This window comes from Scyliorhinus torazame, chromosome 1 (assembly GCF_047496885.1).
Source record: "Scyliorhinus torazame isolate Kashiwa2021f chromosome 1, sScyTor2.1, whole genome shotgun sequence".
NCBI lineage: Eukaryota > Metazoa > Chordata > Chondrichthyes > Carcharhiniformes > Scyliorhinidae > Scyliorhinus > Scyliorhinus torazame.
This window is the reverse complement of record NC_092707.1, coordinates 304,435,781-304,460,686: the sequence shown is the minus strand read 5'-3', so window position 1 is coordinate 304,460,686 and position 24,906 is coordinate 304,435,781. Positions and strand designations below refer to the sequence as shown.

The 24,906-nt window shown below is 51.3% G+C and overlaps 1 protein-coding gene across 1 annotated transcript in view; it reads left to right on the top strand.

The window, feature by feature from the left end:
* Positions 1-18,545: 18,545 nt before the first annotated feature.
* The window catches only part of rel (v-rel avian reticuloendotheliosis viral oncogene homolog), a 107,247-nt gene continuing 100,886 nt past the window's right edge, over positions 18,546-24,906 (top strand). The window contains exon 1 of the mRNA XM_072507804.1: positions 18,546-18,772. Within this exon, the coding sequence (XP_072363905.1) occupies positions 18,763-18,772 (10 nt within the window). The 5' untranslated portion in view covers positions 18,546-18,762. The remainder of the gene's footprint in view (positions 18,773-24,906) is intronic.

The following is a 24,906-nucleotide window of genomic DNA, read 5'->3' as shown; positions in this document are numbered from 1 at the left end:
CACAGTCATATCATCTGCAAACTTATACATTGATTTGGAGTTGAATCCAGCCACATAGTCGTTTGTGTATAGGGAGTACAGTAGAGGACAGAGGACACATCCTTGTGGGGCCTGCTGTTGAGGACTATTGTGGAGGAGATGTTGTTACCTATCCTGACTGATTGTGGTCTATTGGTGAGGAAGTCAAGGATCCAGCTGCACAGGGAGAGGTCAAGTCCGAGGTTGCAGAGTTTGGTTATTAGTCTTGTTGGGATAATGGTGTTGAAGGCGGAACTGTAATCTATGAACAGCAGTCTGACGTAGGTGTCCTTGCTGTCGAGGTGTTCAAGAGTTGATTGCAGGGCCAGAGAGATAGCATCTGCTGTGGGATCGGTTGCCGCGATAGGCGAACTGCAATGGATCAAAACCATCTGGGAGGCTGGCGTTGATCCGTCTCATGACTAGCCGCTCAAAGCATTTCATGATAACAGATGTCAGGGCCACCGGTCGGTAGTCGTTGAGGCATGCTACCTTGTTCTTCTTTGGTACTGGTATTATGGTGGTCTTCTTGAAGCAGGTAGGGACCTCGGAGCGGAGATGTGAGGTGTTGAAGATATCTGCGAATACACTCGCCAGCTGGTCAGCGCAGGCTCTGAGTGCTCACTCAGGGACTCCGTCAGGGCCTGTCGCTTTCAAGAAGGTAGCTCTTACCTCCGAGGCTGTAATAGTGGGTATGGGTGTGTCCAAGGCTGTTGTGGCGGGAGGCGCTAATGTATTGGCTGACTGTTCAAAGCGGGCATAGAACCTGTTCAGGTCATCGGGGAGGGATGCTCCAGCCCCAGAGTTGGAGTAGTAATCAATAATTAAAATGTAATCACGACCAGTCGAGTGAAATAGGTCAAAGCCTACTTTGGCCCAAGGGGAGGTGACTAACTCATGTTGTTTCAGAGTCTCCTTGCATTACGCAGGTTGATGTTTTTGACAAATCTCACAGGTGATAACCATGTCAGCTATGTCTCGATTTATTCCTGGCCAATAAACTGTTTGTCTCTCCCTTCTTTTACACTTCTCAATCCCGACCTGACCCGCATGAATCTGATCAGGTATCATGGAACAATGACATTATGGAATTACTATCCGGTTGAGTCTTAGAAGTAGTCCATCCACGATCGTCAGATCAGCCTGATCGTTTCTGAACTGAGGACACTGCCCTTTTGGCCACCCATGCTTGAGATCGTGTGTGACACATTGCAGCACAGCATCCTTCTGAGTTTCAGTTTGGATTAATTTTAACTTCTGATCTGATGCAGGAAGGTTTTCTGCACAGAGCTGAGCTTGAGCTTCAACATCATGTACGAACTCGAACGGTTCACTAGCAGACGTTATGGAGCGTTATAACGCATCCACGATGATTAAATCTTTGCCTGGCGTGTAGATAAGATTAAAGTCATACCGCCGTAGCTTCATCATGATTCTTGGGAGTCGTGGAGTCATGTCATTGAGATCCTTGTCGATAATGTGTACATCTGTGATCCGTCTCTACCGTGAAAGTGGGAAGTCCATAGACATAATCATGGGATTTCCTGTTAAAAGTCCCAGACATTCTTTCTCGATTTGGGCATATCGACATTCTGTCGGTGCCACCGCTCTGGATGCGTACGCAACAGGAACCCAAGACGAGCTGTTGTCTCTCTAAGAGCACTGCTCCTATCCCATCCTGACTTGCATCAGTGGATATTTTGGTCTCCCTTGTAGGATCAAAGAAAGCTACTATCGGTGCAGTCATGAGTTGAACTTTCAAATCTTGTCACTCTTTCTGATGGTCCTCTGTCCATTAGAAAGGTGTAGACTTCTTTATTAAGTATCTTAGAGCTGTTGTCCTTGTTGACAAATTGGAGGGGAACTTGCCTAAAAAGTTGACAAAGCCTAAAAATCTTAGTATTGCTTTTTTATCTTCAGGTGCTTTCATGCTTTGAATAGCTGACATTTTCTCATCATCTGGTCGTACACCATGTTCAGATATCGTATCTCCCCAAAACTTAAGTGTTGATGTTCCAAAAGTGCATTTGGAGTGGTTGAGTTTGAGGCCATATTGGTTTATGCGCTGAAAAACTTGTTTTAGTCGCTCTATATGCTCTTCTTGTGTCGTTGACCAGATAATGATGTCATCAACGTATATCCTACCACTTTCTATTCCTCCCGATTTTTGTTCCATGATCCTGTGGAATATCTCAGATGCAGATATGATACCGAAAGGCATACGATTGAAGCAAAATCTTCAAAAGGATGTATTAAATGTGCAGAGTTGTCTGCTTGAGTCATCAAGTTGCATTTGCCAAAATCCTTGCAATGCATCTAACCTTGTGAAGATACATGCATTCGCCATCTCGCCTCAGATCTCCTCTCGTTTTGGAATGGGGTAGTGTTCCCTCCTTATGTTTTTATTGAGATCCTTGGGATCAATACCGATGCGTAGATCACCTGACAGTTCCTGGGTGGGAGAGGGGAAGGTATTGGGTATTTACCAGGAGCTTTCGGAGGCTGAGGAAACTCCGGTGGAGGAGCTTAAGAGCAAGTGGGCAGACGAGCTAGGAGGAGAGATAGAGGTGGGTCTGTGGGCAGATGCCCTAAGCAGGGTTAATATCTCCTCATCGTGCGCATGACAGTGGCTAGGATGAGCAAGTTTTTCGGGGTAGAGGATAGGTGTGCGAGGTGTGCGGGAAGCCCAGCAAATCATGTCCACATGTGTTGGGCATGCCCGAAGCTTAGATGGTTTTGGCAGGGTTTTGCTCAGGCAATGTCCACGGTGCTAAAAACACGGGTGGTGCCGAGTCCGGAAGTAGCGATCTTTGGAGTGTCGGAAGATCCGGGAGTTCAGGGAGCGAAAGGGGCCGACGTCCTGGCCTTTGCCTCCCTGGTAGCCCGGAGACGGATCTTATTAATGTGGAGGGACTCGAAGCCCCCCCCGAGTGTAGAGACCTGGGTTAGTGACATGGCTGGGTTTCTCAGTCTTGAGAAAATAAAGTTTGCCTTAAGAGGGTCAATGTTCGGGTTCTCCCGGAGGTGGCAGCCGTTCGTCGACTTTCTCGGGGAAAATTAAAAATGTCAGCAGATGCAGTATTCCAAGGGGAATGGGGGATTGTTGTTGTATGGTTGAGGTGCGTGAAGATTGGGTTGGGGGGGAAATGTTTATTTTACCATGTTGATGTCATTGTTTTTGTTACTGTTATAAAAAAATTTCAAATACCTTAATAAAATATTATTTTTTTAAAAATCACCTGACAGTTTCTTTAATCAAACCATCAAACTGACCCAGTCAGTCGGTTTAGTGACTCGTGAGATTATCCGTTGGTTCTGAAGTTGCTCTAATTCTTGCTTCAACCTTTCTCGGAAAGGATCAGGAATTCTCCTAGGAGGATGTACCACTGGCTTGGCATCCTTCCTTAATAGGATTTTATATTGGAATGGCAATGTACCCATGCGTTGGAAAACATCCGGATTCAAAATGCTCTGGATATTGTCATTCAATATTGGTTGAGACGAAGTTGCAGTATAAATGCGCTGTATTAGGTGTAACTCCTTACAGGCTAGTAAGGATTAAGAGTAAGAGTAAGGATTTATCTCTCGTGACAATCTCAAATCTTAGCATTTGACAATTTTCTATTGATGACTTTAAAGTGGCATGACCCTATTGAAGAAATTAAATTTCCGTTGTAGTCCTTCAGTCTGCAGGCAGCTGGAAGTATCTCAGGTGCATGTTGTAGCTTGTTGAGATCCAGCTTTGAGAGCAGGTTAGCTGAAGCGCCAGTATGCAACTTAAATTGAATTGGACTGTCATTAACCTTTACAACTGTATTCCATTCATTTTTAGAATCTACAGAATTAATTTGTTTAGGATTTTTTGTCACTTAATTGTATTCTTCATATATTATCACAACAAAGAACGTGTCTTCCAATGAGTATGGTTCTGTATCGGATGAAAATTTCTCTTCTTCTTTTTCTTTAGATTCGACACTGCGAACATTAATCTGTCTATAATCTTTTTTCGCAGGTTTAACTGCGAGTGATGATCTGTACTGTCAGCAAAATGGTTTAAATAGCCACATAGTGAGCATTGTTTTCCATTTGCAGGGCATTTTTTTCGTAAGTGGGAGGTTCCACACCTCGAACACATCATGATGTTGATGTCGTGATGTACGACACTCCTTCGCGCATGCGCAGATCGGCATTCATTCGTCTCGCATTTTTTCACGAAGTGCGCATGTGCAGGGTTTGAGTATTTGAGTACACATGCAGATGGCTGCCATCTGAAACATGCATCTTCTTCAATTGCGAAACTGCTTTTACACTCTCAACCTCGTGGTAGATTTACGCGGATATAATACTCTTGGTACTGATTCTTATATTGCTGATGTGCAAGGTATTTCTCGATCGCTATTTCTAATGTTAAATCCTTTTGGCGCAGTAATCTTTCCCTGAGGGAAAGATTATCATTGATACCAAAACACTATTTGGTCCTGAATTAAAGAATCATGCAGTGCTGAAAAATTACAGGATTGTGCTAGAAGTCTTAAGTCTGTTACAAAGCTGTTGAACAATTCCCCTATTTTTTGCAATCTTTTGTGAAAGATGAAACGTTCAAATGTCTCATTTGTTTGGATCTTGCAGTGGTCATCGAATTTGTTTAAAATAACATCAAATTTAGCTTTGTCCTGACCAGCAGAATATTGAAAGGAGTTGTAAATTTCTATCGCATGTTGACCAGTCATAATTAAAAGTAATGCAATTTTGCGAGCATCTGTAGCGTTAGTTAAATCTGATGCTTCCAGATAAATTTGAAATTGCTGTTTAAACAGCTTCCAGTTTGCATTCAAATTACCGATTATCCCTAGGTGACGAGGAGCTTGAGCTTTGTCCATCAAGGTGTTTGTCTTCGAAGGTTTTGTTTGCTGTGATGTTTCTCGAGTCAAATAGCTGCTACGGTTTTCTTCTTTTTCTGATCTAACTATATCACTCCAGCTACTTTACTGAAGCCAAATCCTGGTACCATGTTATTTTACTTGTTTGTAATATGTTGTTACTCTTTGTTTTACTTACAGAATGGTCTGATGGTTAGATTTCAATGAAACTATCAATCTTCAATTCAAAGCAAAATAGGTTTAATGAATAACAAATTAAATACTAATGATGAAATGAGTTTGTTCACTCTTACAGAACTATCACTGATGATAAAGTAAATCAGAATAAGTATTAACAATATTTAACGAGAAGTATTAAATATGCTATAACTCTCTCTCTCTCTAACTGCTATTTAGTCACTCCTGGTTTGAAGAGGACCAAGATCCTTTGAGATCACGGGCTGGATTCTCCGCACCCCGACACCGAAATCGTGGCCGGCGCCAGGACGGAGAATCCAGTTTGACGCCGTAATCAGGCCCGGCACCGGTTCCTCCAGGCACCAAAAATCGGTGTCACCGTGGAGTACGCCATGCTGCCGGCGGGGACCATTGCCAGAGGCCCGCTCAGCAATCCTCCGCTCACAACCGCTCGAGTTCCCGACGGCGTGTAACTAACCTGCTATTGCTGGTCGGGATGCTCGCATGGCGGCTCTGCAGCCCGCGGCCGCCCTGGTCGGGGGAGGGCGGATCAGAGTCCCAAGGGGGCCTTATAGGCGTCCGGGAATTTAATGTATGGGGTTTGAGGGTCGGACGTGCGGCCAATTGGGGGGTCTCTTTCTTCGGTCTGGCTTCGCGGTCCGAGTCCGCCATGGAGCACGGCGCGGCTACTGGAGGCTGCCGCCATGCGTATGTGCGGCCTCTGACCCGGAAGTGCGGAGGCCCGTATCTGCAGCAAAAGCTGCGAGATTCACTCCGGGTCCCTGCTAGCCCCCTGCAGGGCTGTGAATTTATTGCACTTTTTGCCGGAATTTCAGGAGTAATACTCCACCGTTTTTACGACGGCGTGGGGACATACTCCCAAAAACAGAGAATCCAGCCCCACACATTTATACATGAATCTCGTGCTGCCATCTAGTGGTTGTCTTACACTATGATGTAGTTGTTAACTCTTTATATACCAGCATATATATACATATCAGTACACCAACCTCACCCCCACAACCTTGAACATTGCTTCAAAGGAGGCTGTTCAGAACCCGTCAAGTCTGCAGCATGCACAGAACATGTGGGTGTGGTTGGCCGGGCCTCCCGAGCGCCGTTCATGCTTGTCCTCTACCTCTAGGAAAAACCTGCTCATTTGGGTTCTGATTAGGTGTGCCCTGTGCACCACTTTAAACAGTCTTGCGCAGGAGGAGGTGGAGTTAGCTCTGTTCAGTGCTTTGCTCTAATGTCCCCACGCTATGCCTATCCCTAGTTTTTCCTCCCATTTTCCCCGTGCCTCATCCAACAGTCATCCATACAGGTCCCCGCAGTTCCGTCCACCTAAGTCACCCACGTTCAACAGTTCCTCTATAATTGAGTGTTTCGCCGTCCGTGGGTATGATATAATCTTCTTGCAGAGGAAGTTTTTGATTTGTAAATGTCGCAGTTCGTTCCCGTTGGGCAGTTGCATCCTTTCCGTCAGTTCCTCTAAAGTCACTAGTCTGTCGTCTGTGTAGAAGTGCCTAACTGTCAGTGTCCCTCGGTCCTGTTTTCACCTCTGAAAGGTGTCGTCCAACATGGCTGGTGTGAACCTATGGTTGCTGGAGATGGGGACAATGGTGGACATCTTGGTCAGACTGAAGTGCTGTCTCAGTTGGTTCCAGGTCCGGAATGTGAACGACAGACTTGCATTAGAGTCAGTATAGCGAAAGTTCAAAAGATCGGTTGCCGGGATGAGAAGGTTATCTGTGATGAGAGGCTGAGTAAATTGGGTCCGTACCCTCAAGTTTAGAAGAATGAGAGGTAATCTGATCGAAACATAAAAGATTCGGACGGAACTGGACAGGCGAGACACTGGAAGGTTCCACTGGCTGGAGAGACACGTGGGCATGGTCTCGGGATCATTTAGGACTGAGAAGAGAAGAAATTATTTCACTCCAAGTATTTGGGAATTCTCTATCCCAGTGGGGTGCTCCAACGTTGACCAGTTTAATGCTGGTGTAAGCAGATTTCTGGCCTCTCAGGGAATCGAGGGACATGAGGGGCAGGTGGGTAAGTGGAATTGAAACCCAAATGAGGTGTGTGAGGTTTAGGGGGGATTTGAGGAAAGACCTTTTTACCCAGAGAGTGGTGATGGTCTGGAATGCAGTGCCTGGGAGGGTGGTAGAGGCGGGTTGCCTCACAGCCTTCAAAAAGTACTTGGGTGAGTACTTGGCACATCACAACATTCAAGGTTATGGGCCTTTCATGCACCGGTGCAGGTCGGGGTGGAAAGGTCAAAATGGAGGTTTGTGCCAGGCGTGAACCAGTTTGCAATTCACCCGGCCAGCTCCTGATGGCGAGTTTCAGATCTCACCCATAAATGGCGAGCATATCATTAGCCCTATCTGCATTCAGTTTGAAGTCGAGGGCAACGGCCTCCCAGAAATTACCTGACTCCCCAATGAGAAATCGCACGAGCGCTGTTTAGTAAATGTGAACCTGGTGCAATGGCTGCAGAGGGCAAGTGAGGAGGTGAGTAGCCATTTCCATTTTCCATTTTCCAGCATGCAGCTCAAGGGCACCGGGTAAGGAGGACCCTCAGGTGTGTTGGGCTTGGTCGGGGGACTGAAGCATTCCAGGTCGGGAGTTTCCCCTGGGCCAGAAAGGATGAGGGGCTTTGGTCTGTGAGACCTACCAGCCACCTTGAACCTGTGAGGTGTGGTACCATGTGTTCGTTTTTTGTGTGAAAATGAGCTGATGTAGCTTTGTATTGGTATCAATATGGAACGGTGACGTTTCCTTGTTGTTAATGGTTACTGTGATATATGGAATGTTACATAATTGATTTTAAAATCTTTGTTACTGTTGACCGTTTAATAAACAAAATATTCTCAAGTGCCTCCTAGGGGGCATGTCTCAGAGGGTGATTAGTGCACTGCATTTTAAGCAACCTTAGATGCCTGAACATTGTGCCTGAATTCAAGGAGCATCAGCACCATAGAGGCAGCTGCCAACAATCAAACACCAAAGAGCCGGGCTTCAGCACTGAGGATCCTCTCGCAGCTAAAGGATAAGTGTGTGCACGAGTGGAGGGCAGCTGCACACTACCTCCCTAATGTTTCCGGCAGAGATCTGGGATCTAAAGGCTCCTGCACTGGTCGGGGTGAGTGTCCAGAACAAGGTTTTCCAGCACAACTGGCTCGCTGGATGGGACTCTGGGAGAAGACGAGACCCGTAAGGGTGGGGGAGGCTTGGGGGATTTGAGGGTCACGGGATGGAAACCCTAACTGATTTCTCCAATTCCTTACAGTTATCAATATGTATGCTGGTGACGGGTGGCACGGTGGGGCAATGGTTAGCACTGCCGCCTCACAGCACTGAGGATCCGGGTTCCAACCCGGCCCTGGGTCACTGTCCCTGTGAAGTTTGCACATTCTCCCCGTGTCTGCGTGGATCTCACCCCCACAACCCAAAGATGTGTAGGGTAGATGGATTGGCCACGATAAATTGCCCCTTAATTGGAAAAAAGTTATTGGGTACTCTAAATTTATTTTAAAAAATATTTGCTGTTGCCAGCCCAAGCGGCCAGGCACAGGAGAAGCAGCAGTGAAGACGCAGGCTGGAGGCAGACCCCATGTGCAGGGGGCGCCGCACACCCTGAACGCCCGGCCGCCCATCAGGCTGAGGAGGAAGACAAAGGGGGAGGCTGTGATGGCCCAAGGTGTACAGGTATTATTGTCTTTCAATGAGATGACGACACCATGTGCTGCAAGAGATGCCGTCTCAGGAGCGAGACAGTGCGGCACCTGTGCCACATCCTTGTGGACAAGGCACCTTGTGGAGGAGGAGGACACCAGTTCCCAGTGGCTGTGAAGGTCACCATATCCCTCAACTTTTGTGCCACTGGTTCATTCCAGGGCTCGAGCGTGGGGCCTGTGTGGCATTTCTCAATCTACAGCCCACAGGTGTATCCGGGAGGTGACAGATGCTCTGTATGCCCGGGTTTCACCTTTGCGCTGGATCAGGCCCATCAAGTTGTCCAGGTGGCAGGATTTGCTGCCAGCGCCAGGATGCCCCAGGTCAGGGTGGCAATTGCTGGCACTCATGTTGCCCTGTGCACACTGGGGCATCAGGCAGTGCCCTTTATTTACAGGAAGGGGTTCCACTTCCAGAATGTTCAGATTGTGTGCGACCACCACCTCTGTATCATGCCCGTGTGTGCATGCTTCTCAGGGAATGCTACATCCTGGGGCACATGGAGATCCCCATTGCCTTCGAGGGCCACCCCAGGATGAAGTGTTAGCTTTTGGGGGACAAGGGATACCCGCTAAGGTCCTGGCTGATGATGCCGGTGTGGAGACCTGAGACTGATGCAGAGATCATGAGGCTCATGTTGCGACGCATGCTGTCATTGAGCGACGCAACGGCCTGCTGAAAATGCGGTTTTGATGCCTGAACTGCTCTGGTGGTGACCTGCAGTACACCCCCCCAGAGAGTCTCCCGCTTTGTGGTGGTCTGCTGTGCTTTCTACAACCTGGTACAGCAACGGGTCAACAGGCTGGAGGCGGAGAAGGGACTTGTGGCCTTGTCTGAGGAGAAGATGGTCCAGGAAGGGATGGAGGGTGAGCCCGGGAAGGAGCCAGAGAATTGAGGACAGGCGGCGGCAATGGTCTGATATACCCGGAGGACCAGGGAGGACCTCATCCTCATCAGATGCTCATAGGATGAAGCAGTGTCCATCAACTCAACCCCCCCCCCCCCAATTTCCCTTCTTCCCCACCCCCAATCCCTTGTTCCAATACCCCTTTCCCCATTTCCCTCGTTCCTCTAATTACCCTCTTCCCATTTCCCTCCTTCACCCTAATTTCCCGTCCATACATTTCCTCCTTCTCTCCCAATCCCCCCTCCACCCCATTTCCCACCTTCCTCACCCATTCCCCGGCACCCCTCCCCCATCACAACGGCCTCCTCCCCACCACCCTATTCCCCTCCTCCTAGGGTGTAACCACTCCAGGATGATGGACCTGTGTCAGCATGGTCAATATACAAGGCGGGAGAGTGATGATCACTCGCCGCGAGGTTAGCTCTGGTGCTCCTCAGTTTCTGCTAAAGTCTGATTCCTGTCTTTGTGCTGACAGCGCGCTCACACCCGTCCTCTGAATGGATCTGCATTGGGGGCATTTGATCTTGGACCACTGTGCCCATGGGTGCGGGGGTGGGGGGAGCGGAGGGCAACAGACGGTTGGGGTGCAGGGAGGCCCACTGAAGATTAAAGTGAGAGGCTTCACATGCATCAGGTGTTACATGTTTTAATAGTGAACATTTGATATTTCCATTCACCCTAGCTACAGATACTGACCATCCCAGTGCCCACTCAGTGCTCCTCAATCTTCGTGACCTTTTGTGGTCTACTGCTACGTCGAGGTGTGTCCCCAGGATGCACATCACAGGTGGAGGAGCCTGCTGCTTTCTGCGCCCTGTGGCCTTTGATGCCCTTGGCAGACGTCCTCTGGAGGGCCTGGAACCAGTGGGCCCTGGCCAACTTACTGGTGTCACAGTCGTTGCCTTGCCACCGTGTTCTGCCCACTGCCCTTGTGATGCACCAGTATCAGGAGGGGGGATTCAGAAGAACTGGAGGATGCCGTAGTCTCTTTGGTGGCAGGCCCTGGGTTGGCTTCCAGCACATCCTCCCTGACGTTACCTTTAGGGCCCTGGGGGGCTCCCTGGGACAGAGGGGCAGCTGGAGTGAGCTCCAGATGTCACTGAGTCATCTAGTCTGCCGGTCCTGGCGGCTCCCCATTGTCTGCACCATCGTGTCAACGCCCCCAGTGATGGTCCTCAGTGACTGGGCTATGCTCTGCAGTGCCTCAGCAATGTCCACCTGTGTCTGGAACATGTCCCTCAGCGTCTGAGTCTTGATGTCGAGGCCCTCAGCCATAGTTGGCACAGACTGAACTATGCCTTGGACACAACACTCAAGATGTGGTTGTCATGGTTGCCATGCTCCAGGCTTTCCACTGCACCTGCCACCCAGCAGCGTTGACCTCGGTGCCACATATCGTCGGCATCATCTCCTGAAGCCTTTGAGACTCTCTAATTGTCTACGCAGTCGCTGGAATGTCACTGACATCCCCTCCTAAATGACACGACTCTGGCCTATCTACTGCATCAGCTCTGGGAAACCCTTGTCCTGAGGATCAGATTCTAACTGGGACCCAGCTGAGTCCTGGATTCCAGCAAACCTCCAGCTGCTGTCTCCCTTGAATGTTCCTGCCTCCACCTGATGTGCATCAACAACTGTGTGGCAATCACCAGTTTGTACCCCAGAGGCCTGTCCACTACTGTCACCCACTGAGGTGTGTTTCTCTTCAATGGTGGAAGGTGAGAGATGTGATGTCTTGATGGCGGTCTCCTCGGTTGGTCTCTTGGGGGGGAAACTACGCCGGATGGCCCGGCCTCATCAGATGGAGGTCTTGCGAGACAATGGGCATGTGGTCATTTGAAGGGAAGGATCAATTTGTCTAACATGAGGAGACAGGTCGTCTGGGTGAAGGGGCAATGGATCTTCACGTCTTTGGTGCAGGCCAACCTCTGTGTCGGTGACTGCTCTCTACTCGGTCAACCCCGCGATCTCCAGGGCCAGTTCCTCATAGCGGGTGCAGACTCGCATCTCTGGCATCCTGCACTCCGTCTTGGTCCTTTCCCACTTATAATGGGCTATCTTCTCCTGCGAGGACAAAGAGAGGGCACTGTGAGACATACGCTTGATGGGTCTGGGGGCCGATAGCAGGTGGCATGTGTGGCCACCGCACCTGGACAGTAAGCGGTTGTCCTGGTGGGTGCGAGGGGTTTCTGAGGAGCAAGCAGAAAGATTGGATGTGGGGAAGGTGTGAGGTGCCAGCCAGTGATTTTCTGGGAGGGTAGTTTGGGAGTTTGTGGGGTGGCAGGCGGAACTGATGCCAGGAGAGAGGTGGTAACTTACCATTACAGCTCAGTGGAGATCATTGGTCTTCTTCCGACACTGGATGGCGGTCCTCCTGGTCATGTTGCCTGCAATGACAGCCATTGCCACTGCCTCCCATGCGGCATTGCTGACCCTGCTGCTGGTCCTCCAACACTCTTGAGGGAACAGGATGCCCCGTCTCTCATCCACAGCATTGAGAAGCCTGGCGAGGTCGGCATCCCCAAAGCGAGGAGCAGGTCTGCGAGCTGCCATGCTGATGTGTTGACTGGGAGTGAATGGTGAGGGAGCCTTGTTAGTGGTGAGAAGCAGAGATGAATCAGACGGAAAGACAGCCAGTAAAGGCAAGAAGCTCCTGGGGGCTCGTTTTTTGACACCACGTGCCATCCTGCCAAGCATGCCCAAAATGACACTTGGAAATGTTTCTGTTGAATTGCACCCTTTGTCATCATTCCTACACAACCCAGCTATTTTACGCTGAGTAAAGAATAATCCTGTTCCCTCCACTCAATACCATACACCACTGCCGTAAATATGAAGCAGGGGCTTCATCATTTCTTTGCAAAATGTTACATTGTTGAAGGTCTTGGGCTGAAATATCTTCATTGTTCAAATTGATGGTTGTACCTGCCATGAGCAATATATTTAATGCCTGGTAATTTGTTTAAAAAGTTGAATAAAGTTTGTTACAAACTTATTCATAGGAAAAATGTTTAGCAGAGTAGACTTTTAAACTATGCAGAGAACACTGAGAGGTAATGATGCTGTAAGCCAGTAGATTGATGAAAAAGCTGTGAATTGTATTCAATCAAGTTGCTTAGAAATCAACTCAACACAGTTCTAAATGTTAACCAAGGGCATTGAAAAGGCATAGATGGTCGACTCAGAATGCAGGTGACTGTGAGGGGACACAAGCTTCCTTTTAGTTTTGTTGTTTCTTTAGAGAATATACCAGTGTGCTGGGTTACCATAAGTTACAAAAGGAAAGTAAAGTTTGCTTCACTAAAAAGGGTAACCTGTCTTTGAGGGAAAATGTTCAATTGTGGAGCCTGGAGATGATACAAGGCAAGAACATGGGAGATTCAACAGCAACTCAATAGGCAGATCCAATATGATGAGTTGCATGTTGATGTTGAACATCAATAATCTTCAAATAAAAACAGGTGAATCATGGTGACAATGAGATCAACTGAGGCAGTCATATATTTTATTCAGTGAGAGGAAGCTGAGAGTAAAGAAATGGAAGATAAACTGGAATAACTAACGTGAAAAATGCACCTGCCAGAATGGTGACTGTGATTACCCGCCTGTTTCTACATAGACCTGACCCCACAGTGGATCATTTTTCCTAGCTTGCTACAAATAACTCTTCCAGAAATCTTACTTCTCCACTGCCTCCAGTTCCTCAATCTGCCTAAAGTTTCTCAGCCATATTGTCATCTCTCCTCACTACCCACCACCTCCAACCCCCGCCACTACATATACTACAGAACTCTGCTAATAGGCTAATGTTTTAGCCTCCTATCCCACTTAAATTACCTCCATTTATCTTGACTTTATTCTTTAACCCCTTTGCCCAACTCACCCCAAACTACATCCACAACTTTTCTGATGCCACTTTGAAAATGCCAGGTTCTCCAGTCCCAATTGTCTAATTTTGACCATGAACTGTACCATCACTGTGTACCTCACCAGGATGATGTCTGTTGTAAACCACTGTTATACTTATATTAGAGGTTGTACGGTAGAACCTGCACTACAGGTTTGCCTGTGGCCCCTGCCTGCTGGCTCCGTCCAGGAGATGGGGTATAAATATGCGTGTCCTCCAGCCAGCAGCCATTTCGCCAGCTGCTGTGGGAGGCCACACATCTGATACCAATAAAGCCTCAGTTTGGATTCAACTTTCGTCTTTAAGTCAAATTGATCGTGCCTCAATTTATTGGTATCAGTTTCGAAGGATGGACCCCCCGTATTAAACCAGATCGCCTGCAGCTGGATCCGCACTCAAGCGACACCAGAAAGGACTTCCAGCACTGGCTAGCTTGCTTTGAAGCGTATATCAACGCGGCGCGGACCCCTGTTCCAGAGGCTCAGAAGATCCAGATCTTATATTCCAGGCTCAGCTCCAAAGTCTTCCGCTGATCCAGGATGCTCCAAACTACGCCAAAGCCATGACTCGACTCAAGGACAATTACGAGCAGAAGACAAACACGCTCTTCACCAGGCACGCGCTCACAACTCATTCTCAACTACCGGGTGAGTCCATAGAAGTCTTCTGGAGGGCCCTAATCCCACTAGTCCGGGGCTGTGACTGCCAGGACATTACAGGTAAGGAACACTCAGACCTCCTTATGAGGGACGCCTTTCTGACCGGAATTGGGTCAGACATCATACGTCAGCGGCTCTTAGAAGGGGCCACGCGCGACCTCGCAGAGACTAAAACGCTAGCGCTCACCATGACGGTCGCCCTGCGCAACGTCCAGTCCTACGCCCCCAGCCGCGCGGCCCACCCCTCCTACGCTTCATGGACCTCACAGGCAGCCGCCCCAGCGGGGGCACTGCCCACCCAATACGCCTGCGCTAAACGCCAGCCAGCAAACCCCGGGGGGCCCCGATGCTACTTTTGCGGCCAGCAAAAGCACCCCCACCAAAGCTGCCCAGCCCGCGCTGCCCTTTGTAAAGCCTGCGGGAAGAAGGGCCACTTCGCCGCGGTGTGCCAGGCCCTCTCAGTGGCCGCGATTGCCACCCCCCCCCCCCGTCCCCCAGTCACGGACAATGGGCGCCGCCATCTTCTCTTCCCCCCCAGACCATGTGGGTGCCGCCATCTTCCCCTCCGCGCAACACGTGCGTTTCATGGGCGCCGCCATCATGCTCCACCCCCACAACGTGCGTTCCATGGGTGCCGCCATTTTGTAACCCCCAAGATCTTCGGGCGCCGCCATCTTGTCTACTCCTCAGCACATGGACACCACCAGCGTTCCAAGATCAGAACTCAATGGCCGCCCCATTACCCGACGACCAACCAAGGCTCGCCTCCATGTCACTCAACCAGTCTTGCCCGCATAACCTGACCAACGCATCCACCAGCGTGAAAGCCGACGGCCATGTGACCTCTTGCCTCCTGGACTCTGGGAGCACCGAGAGCTTTATACACCCGGATACGGTAAGGCGCTGCTCCCTCACGATTCACCCTGCCAATCAAAAAATCTCCCTGGCCTCCGGATCCCATTGCGTAGCGATCCGGGGGTACTGTACGGTCACGTTCATGGTCCAGGGCGTAGAATTCCACGGCTTCCACCTCTACGTTCTCCCTAACCTCTGCGCTGCACTTATCCTCGGCCTGGATTTCCAGTGCAACCTCCAGAGCCTAACCCTTAAATTCGGCGGACCCTTACCCCCCTTACTGTGTGCAGTCTCGCGACCCTAAAGGTCGACCCACCTTCCCTCTTTGCTAATCTAACTCCAAATTGCAAACCCGTTGCCACCAGGAGCAGATGGTATAGCACCCAGGATAAGACCTTCATCAGGTCCGAAGTCCAGCGGTTGCTTCGGGAAGGCATCATCGAGGCCAGCAACAGCCCCTGGAGAGCTCAAGTGGTAGTCGTTAAATCTGGGGAGAAACACCGAATGGTCGTGGACTGCAGCCAGACCATCAACAGGTACACGCAGCTCGACGCGTACCTCCTCCCACGCATATCTGACATGGTTAACCAGATTGCACAGTACTGGGTCTTCTCAACGGTGGACCTGAAATCCGCCTACCACCAGCTCCCTATCCATAAATCGGACCGTCCATACACCGCCTTCGAGGCAGACGGCCGTCTATATCACTTCCTTAGGGTCCCCTTCGGCGTCACTAACGGGGTCTCGGTCTTCCAAAGGGAGATGGACCGAATGGTCGACCAGTATGGTTTGCGGGCCATGTTTCCGTACCTAGACAATGTCACCATCTGCGGCCATGATCAACAGGACCACGACGCCAATCTTGCTAAATTTCTCTGCAGCGCTACTCTCCTAAACCTCACTTACAACAAGAAGTGTGTGTTCAGCATGAACCGCTTAGCCATCCTCGGCTATGTGGTCCAGAACTGAGTTCTGGGGCCCGATCCCGACCGCATGCGCCCCCTCATGGAGCTCCTCCTCCCCCACTGCCCCAAGGCCCTCAAACGCTGCCTGGGGTTCTTTTCATATTACGCGCAGTGGGTCCCAAACTATGCGGACAAGGCCCGCCCACTCATACAGTCCACCCAGTTTCCCCTGACAGCCGAGGCCCAACAGGCCTTCGCCCAGATCAGAGCTGATATTGCCAAGGCCACAATGTACGCTGTAGATGAAACACTGCCCTTCCAAGTAGAAAGCGACGCATCAGACGTCGCCCTTGCCACCACCCTCAATCGGGCAGGCAGACCCGTGGCATTCTTTTCCCGCACCCTTCATGCCTCTGAAATTCGGCACTCATCCATCGAAAAAGAGGCCCAAGCTATCGTTGAACCAGTGCGGCATTGGAGGCATTACCTGGCTGGCAGGAGATTCACTCTCCTCACTGACCAACGGTTGGTAGCCTTTATGTTCAACAACACACAGCGGGGCAAGATCAAAAATGATAAAATCTTGTGGTGGAGAATCGAGCTCTCCACCTATAATTACGAGATTTGGTATTGCCCTGGCAAACTCAGCGAGCCCCCAGACGCCTTATCCCGAGGTACATGTGCCAGCGCACAGGCAGACCGACACCGGACCCTGCACGACAGCCTTTGTCACCCAGGGGTCACACGGTTGTACCACTTCATTAAGGCACAAAATTTGCCCTACTCCGTCGAGGAAGTTAGGACAATCACCAGGGACTGCCAAGTCTGTGCCGAATGCAAGCCACACTTCAACCGGCCGGACCGCACACGTCTGGTGAAGGCCTCCCACCCCTTTGAACACCTCAGCATGGACTTCAAGGGCCTCCTCCCTCCATCGATCGTCACACATATTTCCTCAGTGTGATCGATGAATACTCCTGGTTCCCCTTCGCCATCCCTTGCCCCGACATGACATCTGCCACCGTCATTAAAGCCCTCAATTCGATCTTCACTCTGTTCGCTTTCCCCGCCTACATCCACAGTGACAGGGATCCTCATTCATGAGTGATGAGCTGCGTCAGTTCCTGCTTAGCAGGGGTATTGCCTCCAGCAGAACGACAAGCTACAACCCCCGGGGAAATGGACAGGTAGAAAGGGAGAATGGGACGGTATGGAGGGCCGTCCAGCTGGTACTACAGTCCAGAAATCTCCCGGCCGCCCGCTGGCAAGAGGTCCTCCTTGATGCACTACATTCCATTCGCTCGTTACTCTGCACTGCCACTAACAATACACCGCATGAACGTCTTTTTGCCTTCCCCAGGAAGTCCACATCTGGGGTGTCGCTCCCGACTTGGCTCACAGCTCCGGGAACCGTGCTTCTCCGTAAACATGTGCGACTCCACAAGGCGGACCCGTTGGTGGAGAGGGTACACTTGCTCCACGCAAAGCCCCAGTACGCCTACGTAGCGTTCCCCAACGGCCGCCAGGATACTGTCTCCCTCAGGGACCTGGCACCAGCAGGTTCCACCCCCACACCACCCCCATCGTCCCCGGCGCCACCCTCCCCTCCCCCGTCGCTCGCAACACCAGCCCCCCCAGGACCGTCTGTCCTCCCCCTGCCCACGCCTATCAATGAAGAGGATTTTGGCACGCTCCCGGAGTCACCCTCGACCAGGTCAGCACCAACATCGCCGTCACCACTTCGTCGCTCTCAAAGGACCATCAAGGTCCCGGACCGGCTGAACCTCTGACCGGTCCACCGGACGATAAGAGACATTTGTTTTGCTCTGTAAATATTAAAATCATGATTGTATATAGTTATCCACCACCCCCGCCAGACTCAATTTTAATGGGGTGAATGTGGTAAACCACTGTTGTACTTATATTAGAGGTTGTACGGTAGAACCTGCACTACAGGTTCACCTGTGGCCCCTGCCTGCTGGCTCCGCCCAGCAGGCGGGGTATAAATATGCGTGTCCTCCAGTTCGCAGCCATTTCGCCAGCTGCTGTGGGAGGCCACACATCTGATACCAATAAAGCCTCAGTTTGGATTCAACTTTCGTCTTTAAGTCAAATTGATCGTGCCTCAATGTCCCAGGCTCCCGTGTGTTAATTTGAACTGCGGTCCACACAGTTCCCATTCACCAACAGCAAAATACTGTGGCTGCAGAAAATCTGAAATAAAGGCAAATGTTGAAAATATTCAGCGGGTCAGGCAGCATCACAAGGGCGGCTATCGACCCTGGCTGACAAAAAGTTAACCCTGTCCCTCTCCCCGCGGATGATGCCAGAGTATTTCCAGCGCCTTGTATTCCCTGTCCACCACTCATGCACCCCCTATCTTCTCATTTTGAATCACTTCCCTTTTAATTTCAGTCACGATGGAAAATCGCATCTCAGCAATGCCCTGCTTTTGTGGAACTTAGTAATTAGGAGTTAATTTATTTGTGAACTGTACACAACCATGGAGCGGAGAGGCGTTCTCACTCTTTATTGGACACAGCTTGACAGCCAGTTGCTGAGGCGGAGGGGAATCTCCCTGTTGCACTTCACAGTCTCACTAGTTAGTGTCTTTCCCCTAACTTTGCAACCAGTACGTTTAAGAGCGAGGACGAGCACAGTCACACATCGGTACAATTCTGTGGGTTATAAAAGGGGAGCGAGGTAAACAGCCATGGACGACGGTAAGCTGAGTTAGTAATCAAATGTTTTGGCAGAAGCGCGTGTTTAGAGTTGGTGAAGATGATCTGAAATGTGCTGGAACCCAAAGATTAATTCAGACGTCCGGCGTCGGCAAGCATTTTGTTTTGGTGTCGTTGGCGACTTGTAAGGAGCAGTTTGACTTTTAAACCTCTTCAAGTGAAAATAACAGCCCCGACGGGTTAAACGGCTCGTGGAGAAGTATAAAACCGGACAGTTTCAGGAGACGTGTTGGTGTCGATTCTGAATTAATCGTTCAAAAAAAAAAGTAAACATGTTTTCTCGACATCGCACTGTTTCCGTGAGTTTGTTTTCTGCTCCGACTTCCGCTCCTGCTTCTGTTTTCAGAGAGCGTTTGTGGAAACTTTCCAGTCAAGTGGCGGGAGTGTGGGAGCGGGAGGGGGGGGCTCGGGGGAGACCCGGGACTATCCTGGCCTGGAATGTCACTGTTGTCTCGGTCTCAGAGGCGGCAACGCAGCCGAGGACCGCTCTAGCTGCATTTTAACATTGCTAAACTTGTGCGTCGGAGACTTTTTTGAGACTTATTTTGCTGCCATAAGTGGTCCCGATGTCACCCAGAGAGAGAAGGGACACACGCAGGCCGTGTGTCGGCAAAGCTGTCGCGCCAATCACCTAACTCAATGAGGAAGTATCTAATGAAAGTACAATGTGTTTGGAAGGTATCCGGGTCACTTTTCTCTTTATAAAATGTCTGACGAAACTACAGATGAGGCACTTGGTGAAACTTTCGGGGGCGACGATAAGAACAAACAGAGCAGAAACCAATTTAAAATAGTGAGGGCGTGTATTTATCAGAGGGACCGGGGGTGACCTAATCGGCACGGGGACCATTGATGCACTATCAATTACGACGAGAGTAGAATGTAATCGAGGCTTTATTTTTTTCCCCCAAAAATATACTTTATTCATAAAATCTATACTAAACATTACTGAACATTTCGAATTGTCTTGACTGCACATTTCCATCAGAGTTACACATTCCCTTGACTTTCTTCCATTCAATTTTGATAACATTACACACATATCGCTCTTTAAGTTACAATTTCTTCTTAAACATTTACATTGTCATGTTTCTTTTATACATTGGCGTGTAATAACCCAGACCGAGGGGGGTTTACACTGTTACCTGCTGCTCGGTGTACATTTGCTGGTAAGACCTTACACAGTGGTCTTCCCCATTGCGCCTTGGCGGCAGCTGCCCCAAGGTTGGTTGCGTCCCTCAGCACGTAGTCCTGGACCTTGGAATGTGCCAGTCTGCAACACTCGGTCGAGGACAGCTCTTTGCACTGGAAGATCAGCAAGTTTCGGGCAGACCAAAGAGCGTCTTTCACCGAGTTGCTGACCTTCCAGCAGCAGTTGATGTTTGTCTCTGTGTGTGTCCCTGGAAACAGTCCGTAGAGCACAGTGTCACAGAGCTGCTCGGGATGAACCTTGACAAATACCACTGCATCTCTCCAGACCTTCTTTGCAAAGGCACATTCCACAAGGAGGTGGGTGACCGTCTCATTTCCCCCACAGCCACTCCGAGGGCAGCGTGCAACGGCGCTGAGCCTTCGGGTGTACATGAAGACTCCTACGGGGAGGGTCCTTCTCACCACCAGCCAAGCTAGGTCTTGGTGCTTGTTTGTAAGTTCTGGTGATGAGATGTTCTGCCAGATGACTCTGACAGTCTGCTCAGGGAACCGTCCAACGTCCTCCACAGTCTGCTTTTCCCTGAGGGCCTCGAGCACATTACGTGCTGACCACTGCTTCACTGCCTTGTGGTCAACGGTGTTTTTCTTCAAAAACGTTTCCACGAGGGACAGATGGTACGGCACGGTCCAACTACTTGGAGCGTTCCGCGGCAATGAGGCCAGGCCCATCCTTTGTAACACCGGGGACAGGTAGAACCTCAGTATGTAGTGACACTTGGTGTTTGCATACTGGGGGTCCACACACAGCTTGATGCAGCTGCACACAAAGGTGGCCATCAGGATGAGGGAGACGTTGGGTACGTTTTTCCCTCCCTTATCCAGAGGTTTGTACATGGTGTTCCTTCGGACATGGTCCATCTTGGATCTCCAGATGAATTTGAAGATGGCCTGGGTGACTGCTGCGGCGTAGGGTCGGGTAATGGGCCTTGCGCTACATGCAGTAACACCGAGAGTACCTCACCTGATGACCAGTGTTTTGCCCGCAATGGAGAGGGAGCGTTGCTCCCACCCGCCCAGTTTCTGTCTTACCTTGGCGATGTGCACCTCCCAGTTTTTGGTGCATGCCCCAGCCGCTCCGAACCATATCCCCAGCATCTTCAGGTAATCTGACCTGACAGTGAAGGGGACAAGGGATCGGTCGGCCCAGTTCCCAAAAAACATGGCCTCACTCTTGCCGCGGTTTACCTTGGCTCCCGAGGCCAGTTCAAACTGGTCGCAGGCATTCAAGAGCCTGCGTACAGACGCAGGATCCGAGCAGAAGACGGCGACGTCGTCAATCGAGGCTTTATTACACCGAGATGTGTGGCCTCCTACAGCAGCTTAAGAAATGGCTGTTATTCGGAGAACGCACACATTTATACTCCTCCTTCTGGGCGGAGCCAGCAGGCAGGGATCTACCCCCCCCCCGTACCTGTAGTACAGGGGCCTTACCGTAATACCCATATATACAATATAATACAACACTGGTGACTACCACATTCACCCCCTGTTTAAAAATGAGTCCAGCGGGGCTGTTGGAAAACTATACATATTGGTTTTAAAATTACAGAGAAGGTTACAAATTTAGACGATCGGGCGCCTTGATCTGTCGTTGAGAGCGTCGCAGTGCTGGTGGCGACTCTGGCGTCGGCTCGGTCTTCGGTGACTCCGGGAGCGTGTCGAAATCCTCTTCATCCCCCGGTGGGAGCAAGGGGAGGACTGATTGTCCTGGAGCGGAGGCTGTGGTGGGGTGCGCCGGGGGAGGGGAGGGTGGCGCTGGGGCAGGGGGGTGGTGTGTGGGGACCCAGCTGGTGCCAGATCCCTGAGGGAGACTGTGTCTTGGCGGCCGTCGGGGTACGCTACGTAGGCGTACTGCGAGTTCGCATGGAGTAGCTGTACTCTCTCAACCAATGGGTCCGCCTTGTGGAGCCGCACGTGCTTGCGGAGGAGAACGGGTCCTGGAGCTGCAAGCCACGTTGGGAGCGAAACCCCGGAGGTGGACTTCCTGGGGAAGGCAAAGAGATGTTCATGGGGGAGTTTCGTTGGTCGCGGTGCATAGGAGTGACTGAATGGAGTGAAGTGCGTCAGGGAGGACCTCCTGCCAGCGGGAGGCCGGGAGATTTCTGGACCGTAGGGCCAGCTGGACGGCCCTCCAGACTGTCCCATTCTCCCGCTCCATTGACCGTTTCCACCTGGGTTGTAGCTGGTCGTCCTGCTCAAGGCAATGCCCCTGTTGAGCAGGTACTGGCGCAGCTCATCGCTCATAAATGAAGGCCTGGTGAGCCTCGGCCGTCAGTGGGAGAGCGGTTGATTGAATGAGTAGGCGGGCCTTCTCCGCATAGTTTGGGACCCACTGGACGTAATACGAAAAGAACCCCAGGCATCGTTTGAGGGCCTTGAGGCAGTGGGGGAGGGGGAGTTGCATGAGGGGGCGCAAGCGATCAGCCTTTGAACCACATAGCCAAGGATTCTCCTTGTTATAAGTTAGGTTGAGGAGTGTGGCGGTGTGGAGAAATTAGGAAAGGTTAGCGTCATTGTCCTGCTGGTCGTGGCCGCAGATGGTGACGTTGTCCAGGTACGGGAAAGTGGCCCGCAGTCCGTACCAGTCAACCATTTGGTCCATCCCCCGTTGGAAGACCGAGACCCCGTTGGTGACGCTGAAGGGAATCCTAAGGAAATGATAAAGGCGGCCGTCTGCTTCTGGTTACGGATGGGGAGCTGGTGGTAGGCAAATTTCAGGTACACTGTCGAGAAGACCCGGTACTGTCCAATCCCCGGTACTGTGCAATCTGATTGACCATATCAGATATGCGTGGGAGGGGGTACGCGTCGAGCTGCATGTACCGATTGATGGTCTGGATGTAGTCAATGACCATCCTGTGCTTCTCCCCAGTCTTTACACTTGGGCTCTCCAGGGGCTGTTGCTGGCCTCAATGGTACCTTCCCGCAGCAGCTGCTGGACCTCAGACCTGATGAAGGTCCTGTCCTGGGCGCTGTACGTCTGCTCCTGGCGGCGACGGGTTTGCAATCCGGGGTGAGGTTTGCAAACAGAGAAGGCGGGTCGACCTTAAAGGTCGCGAGGCCGCAAACAGTAAGGGGTGGTAGGGGCCCGCTAAATTTCAGGGTTAGGCTCAGGAGGTTGCACTGGAACTCCAGGCCGAGTAGTAAGGCAGCGCAGAGGTTGGGGAGGACGTAGAGCCGGAAGCGGCTGAACTCTGCGCCCAGGGTGGCGATGCAGTACCCCCGGAGCACCACTGAGTGGGATCCGGAGGCTAGGGAGATTCTTTGGTTAGCGGGGTGTACCGCGAGGGAGCAGCGCCTTACCCGTATCGGGGTGGATGAAGCTCTGTGCTCCCGGAGTCCAGAAGGCAGGATATCTCGTGCCCGTCGACCTTCACCTTTGTCGAAGCGGTCGCGAGGTTGTGCGGTCGAGACTGGTCAATCGTGACCGAGGCGAGACGCAGGTGGTCGGCGGCGGTTGCAGGCAATGAGCGGCCCGATGAGGTGCCCGACGGGCAGGGGTCCTGAAGCAGGTAAGATGGCGGCGCCCACGGGCCGCACGTGACCTGGGGCAGGCAAGATGGCGGTGCCCATTGGTTCTGAGGCAAGCAAGATGGAGGTGCTCACGGGCGCACATGTTGTGAGTGGAGCAAGATGGCGGCGCCCACAGTCCGCACATGGTCTGAGGAGAGGAAGATGGCAGCGCGCACTGGCCGCACGTGGGGGGGGGGTGCCGGGACAATAGCAGCGATTAAGCGGGCCTGGCACACTGCAGCCACAGGCCTTGCAGAGCGCATTCCCCGCCGGGCAGCGCTGCCGGGGGTGCTTTGTCTGTCCGCAGAAGTAGCAATGGGGTCCCCCGGGGTTGGTTGGCCGAGTGCGGTCGCTGATGGGGTCCACGATGGGGTGGCCGCTGGCGGAGTCCACGATGCACGGGGGGTCGGCCTTGCGGTCGGGGGCATAAACCTGTACGTTGCGTGAGGTGACCATGAGCGAGAGTGCTAGTCTCTTGGTCGCCGCGAGGTCAAGCGTGGCCCCTTCTAAGAGGCGCTGGTGGATGTAGTTAGACCCTATGCCCATAACGAACACGTCTCTCATTAGCAGGTTAGAATGTTCAGTGGCCGAAACGGCCTGGCAGTCACAGTCTCTCACCAGGGCGAGCAGGGCACGCCAGAAATCTTCCACAGACTCACCGGGAAGTTGGTGCTGCGTGGATAGGAGGTGCCTGGCGTAAAATTTGTTGGTCTGGTGATCGTAATTCTCCTTCAGCAGCGCCATGGCCTCTGCGTAGGTAGGCGCGTCCTGGACGAGGGGAAAAACATTGGAGCACAGCCACATGTACAAAATCTGGAGCTTCTGTGCTTCTGGGATTGGGTCAGGCGCAGACCCGATGTAGGCTTCAAAGCAATCTAGCCAATGTTGGAAGTCCTTTTGGCATTGTCTGCTTGAGGATGCAGCTGCAGGCGATCCGGCTTGATGCGGAGATCCATCTCTGAAAAATCAATTACGGCGAGACGAGAGTAGAATGTAATCGAGGCTTTATTACACAGATGTGTGGCCTCCTACAGCAGCTTACGAAATGGCTGCTGTTCGGAGACCCCACACATTTATACTCCGCCTCCTGGCCGGAGCCAACAGGCAGTGATCTACCTCGTACCTGTAGTACAGGGGCCTTACCGTAATACCCACATATACAATATAATACAACAGTGGTGACTACCACAACCATATCAAGTGTTATTTTATCGAGAGCCTGGTACCGGGAATCCCCCCCCCACCCAAAGTGAACGTTGTGACTGGGAACGTTGGTCGGATTTGAAGTGATCCCAATTGCCAGATAGTTTGAAGAATGTTGCAGCGTTCCGGTTGATGGGGATGGTGGGAGGGGGGCAGGTAGAGAGAAGTTTGCTGCAGGGAGCGGGGCA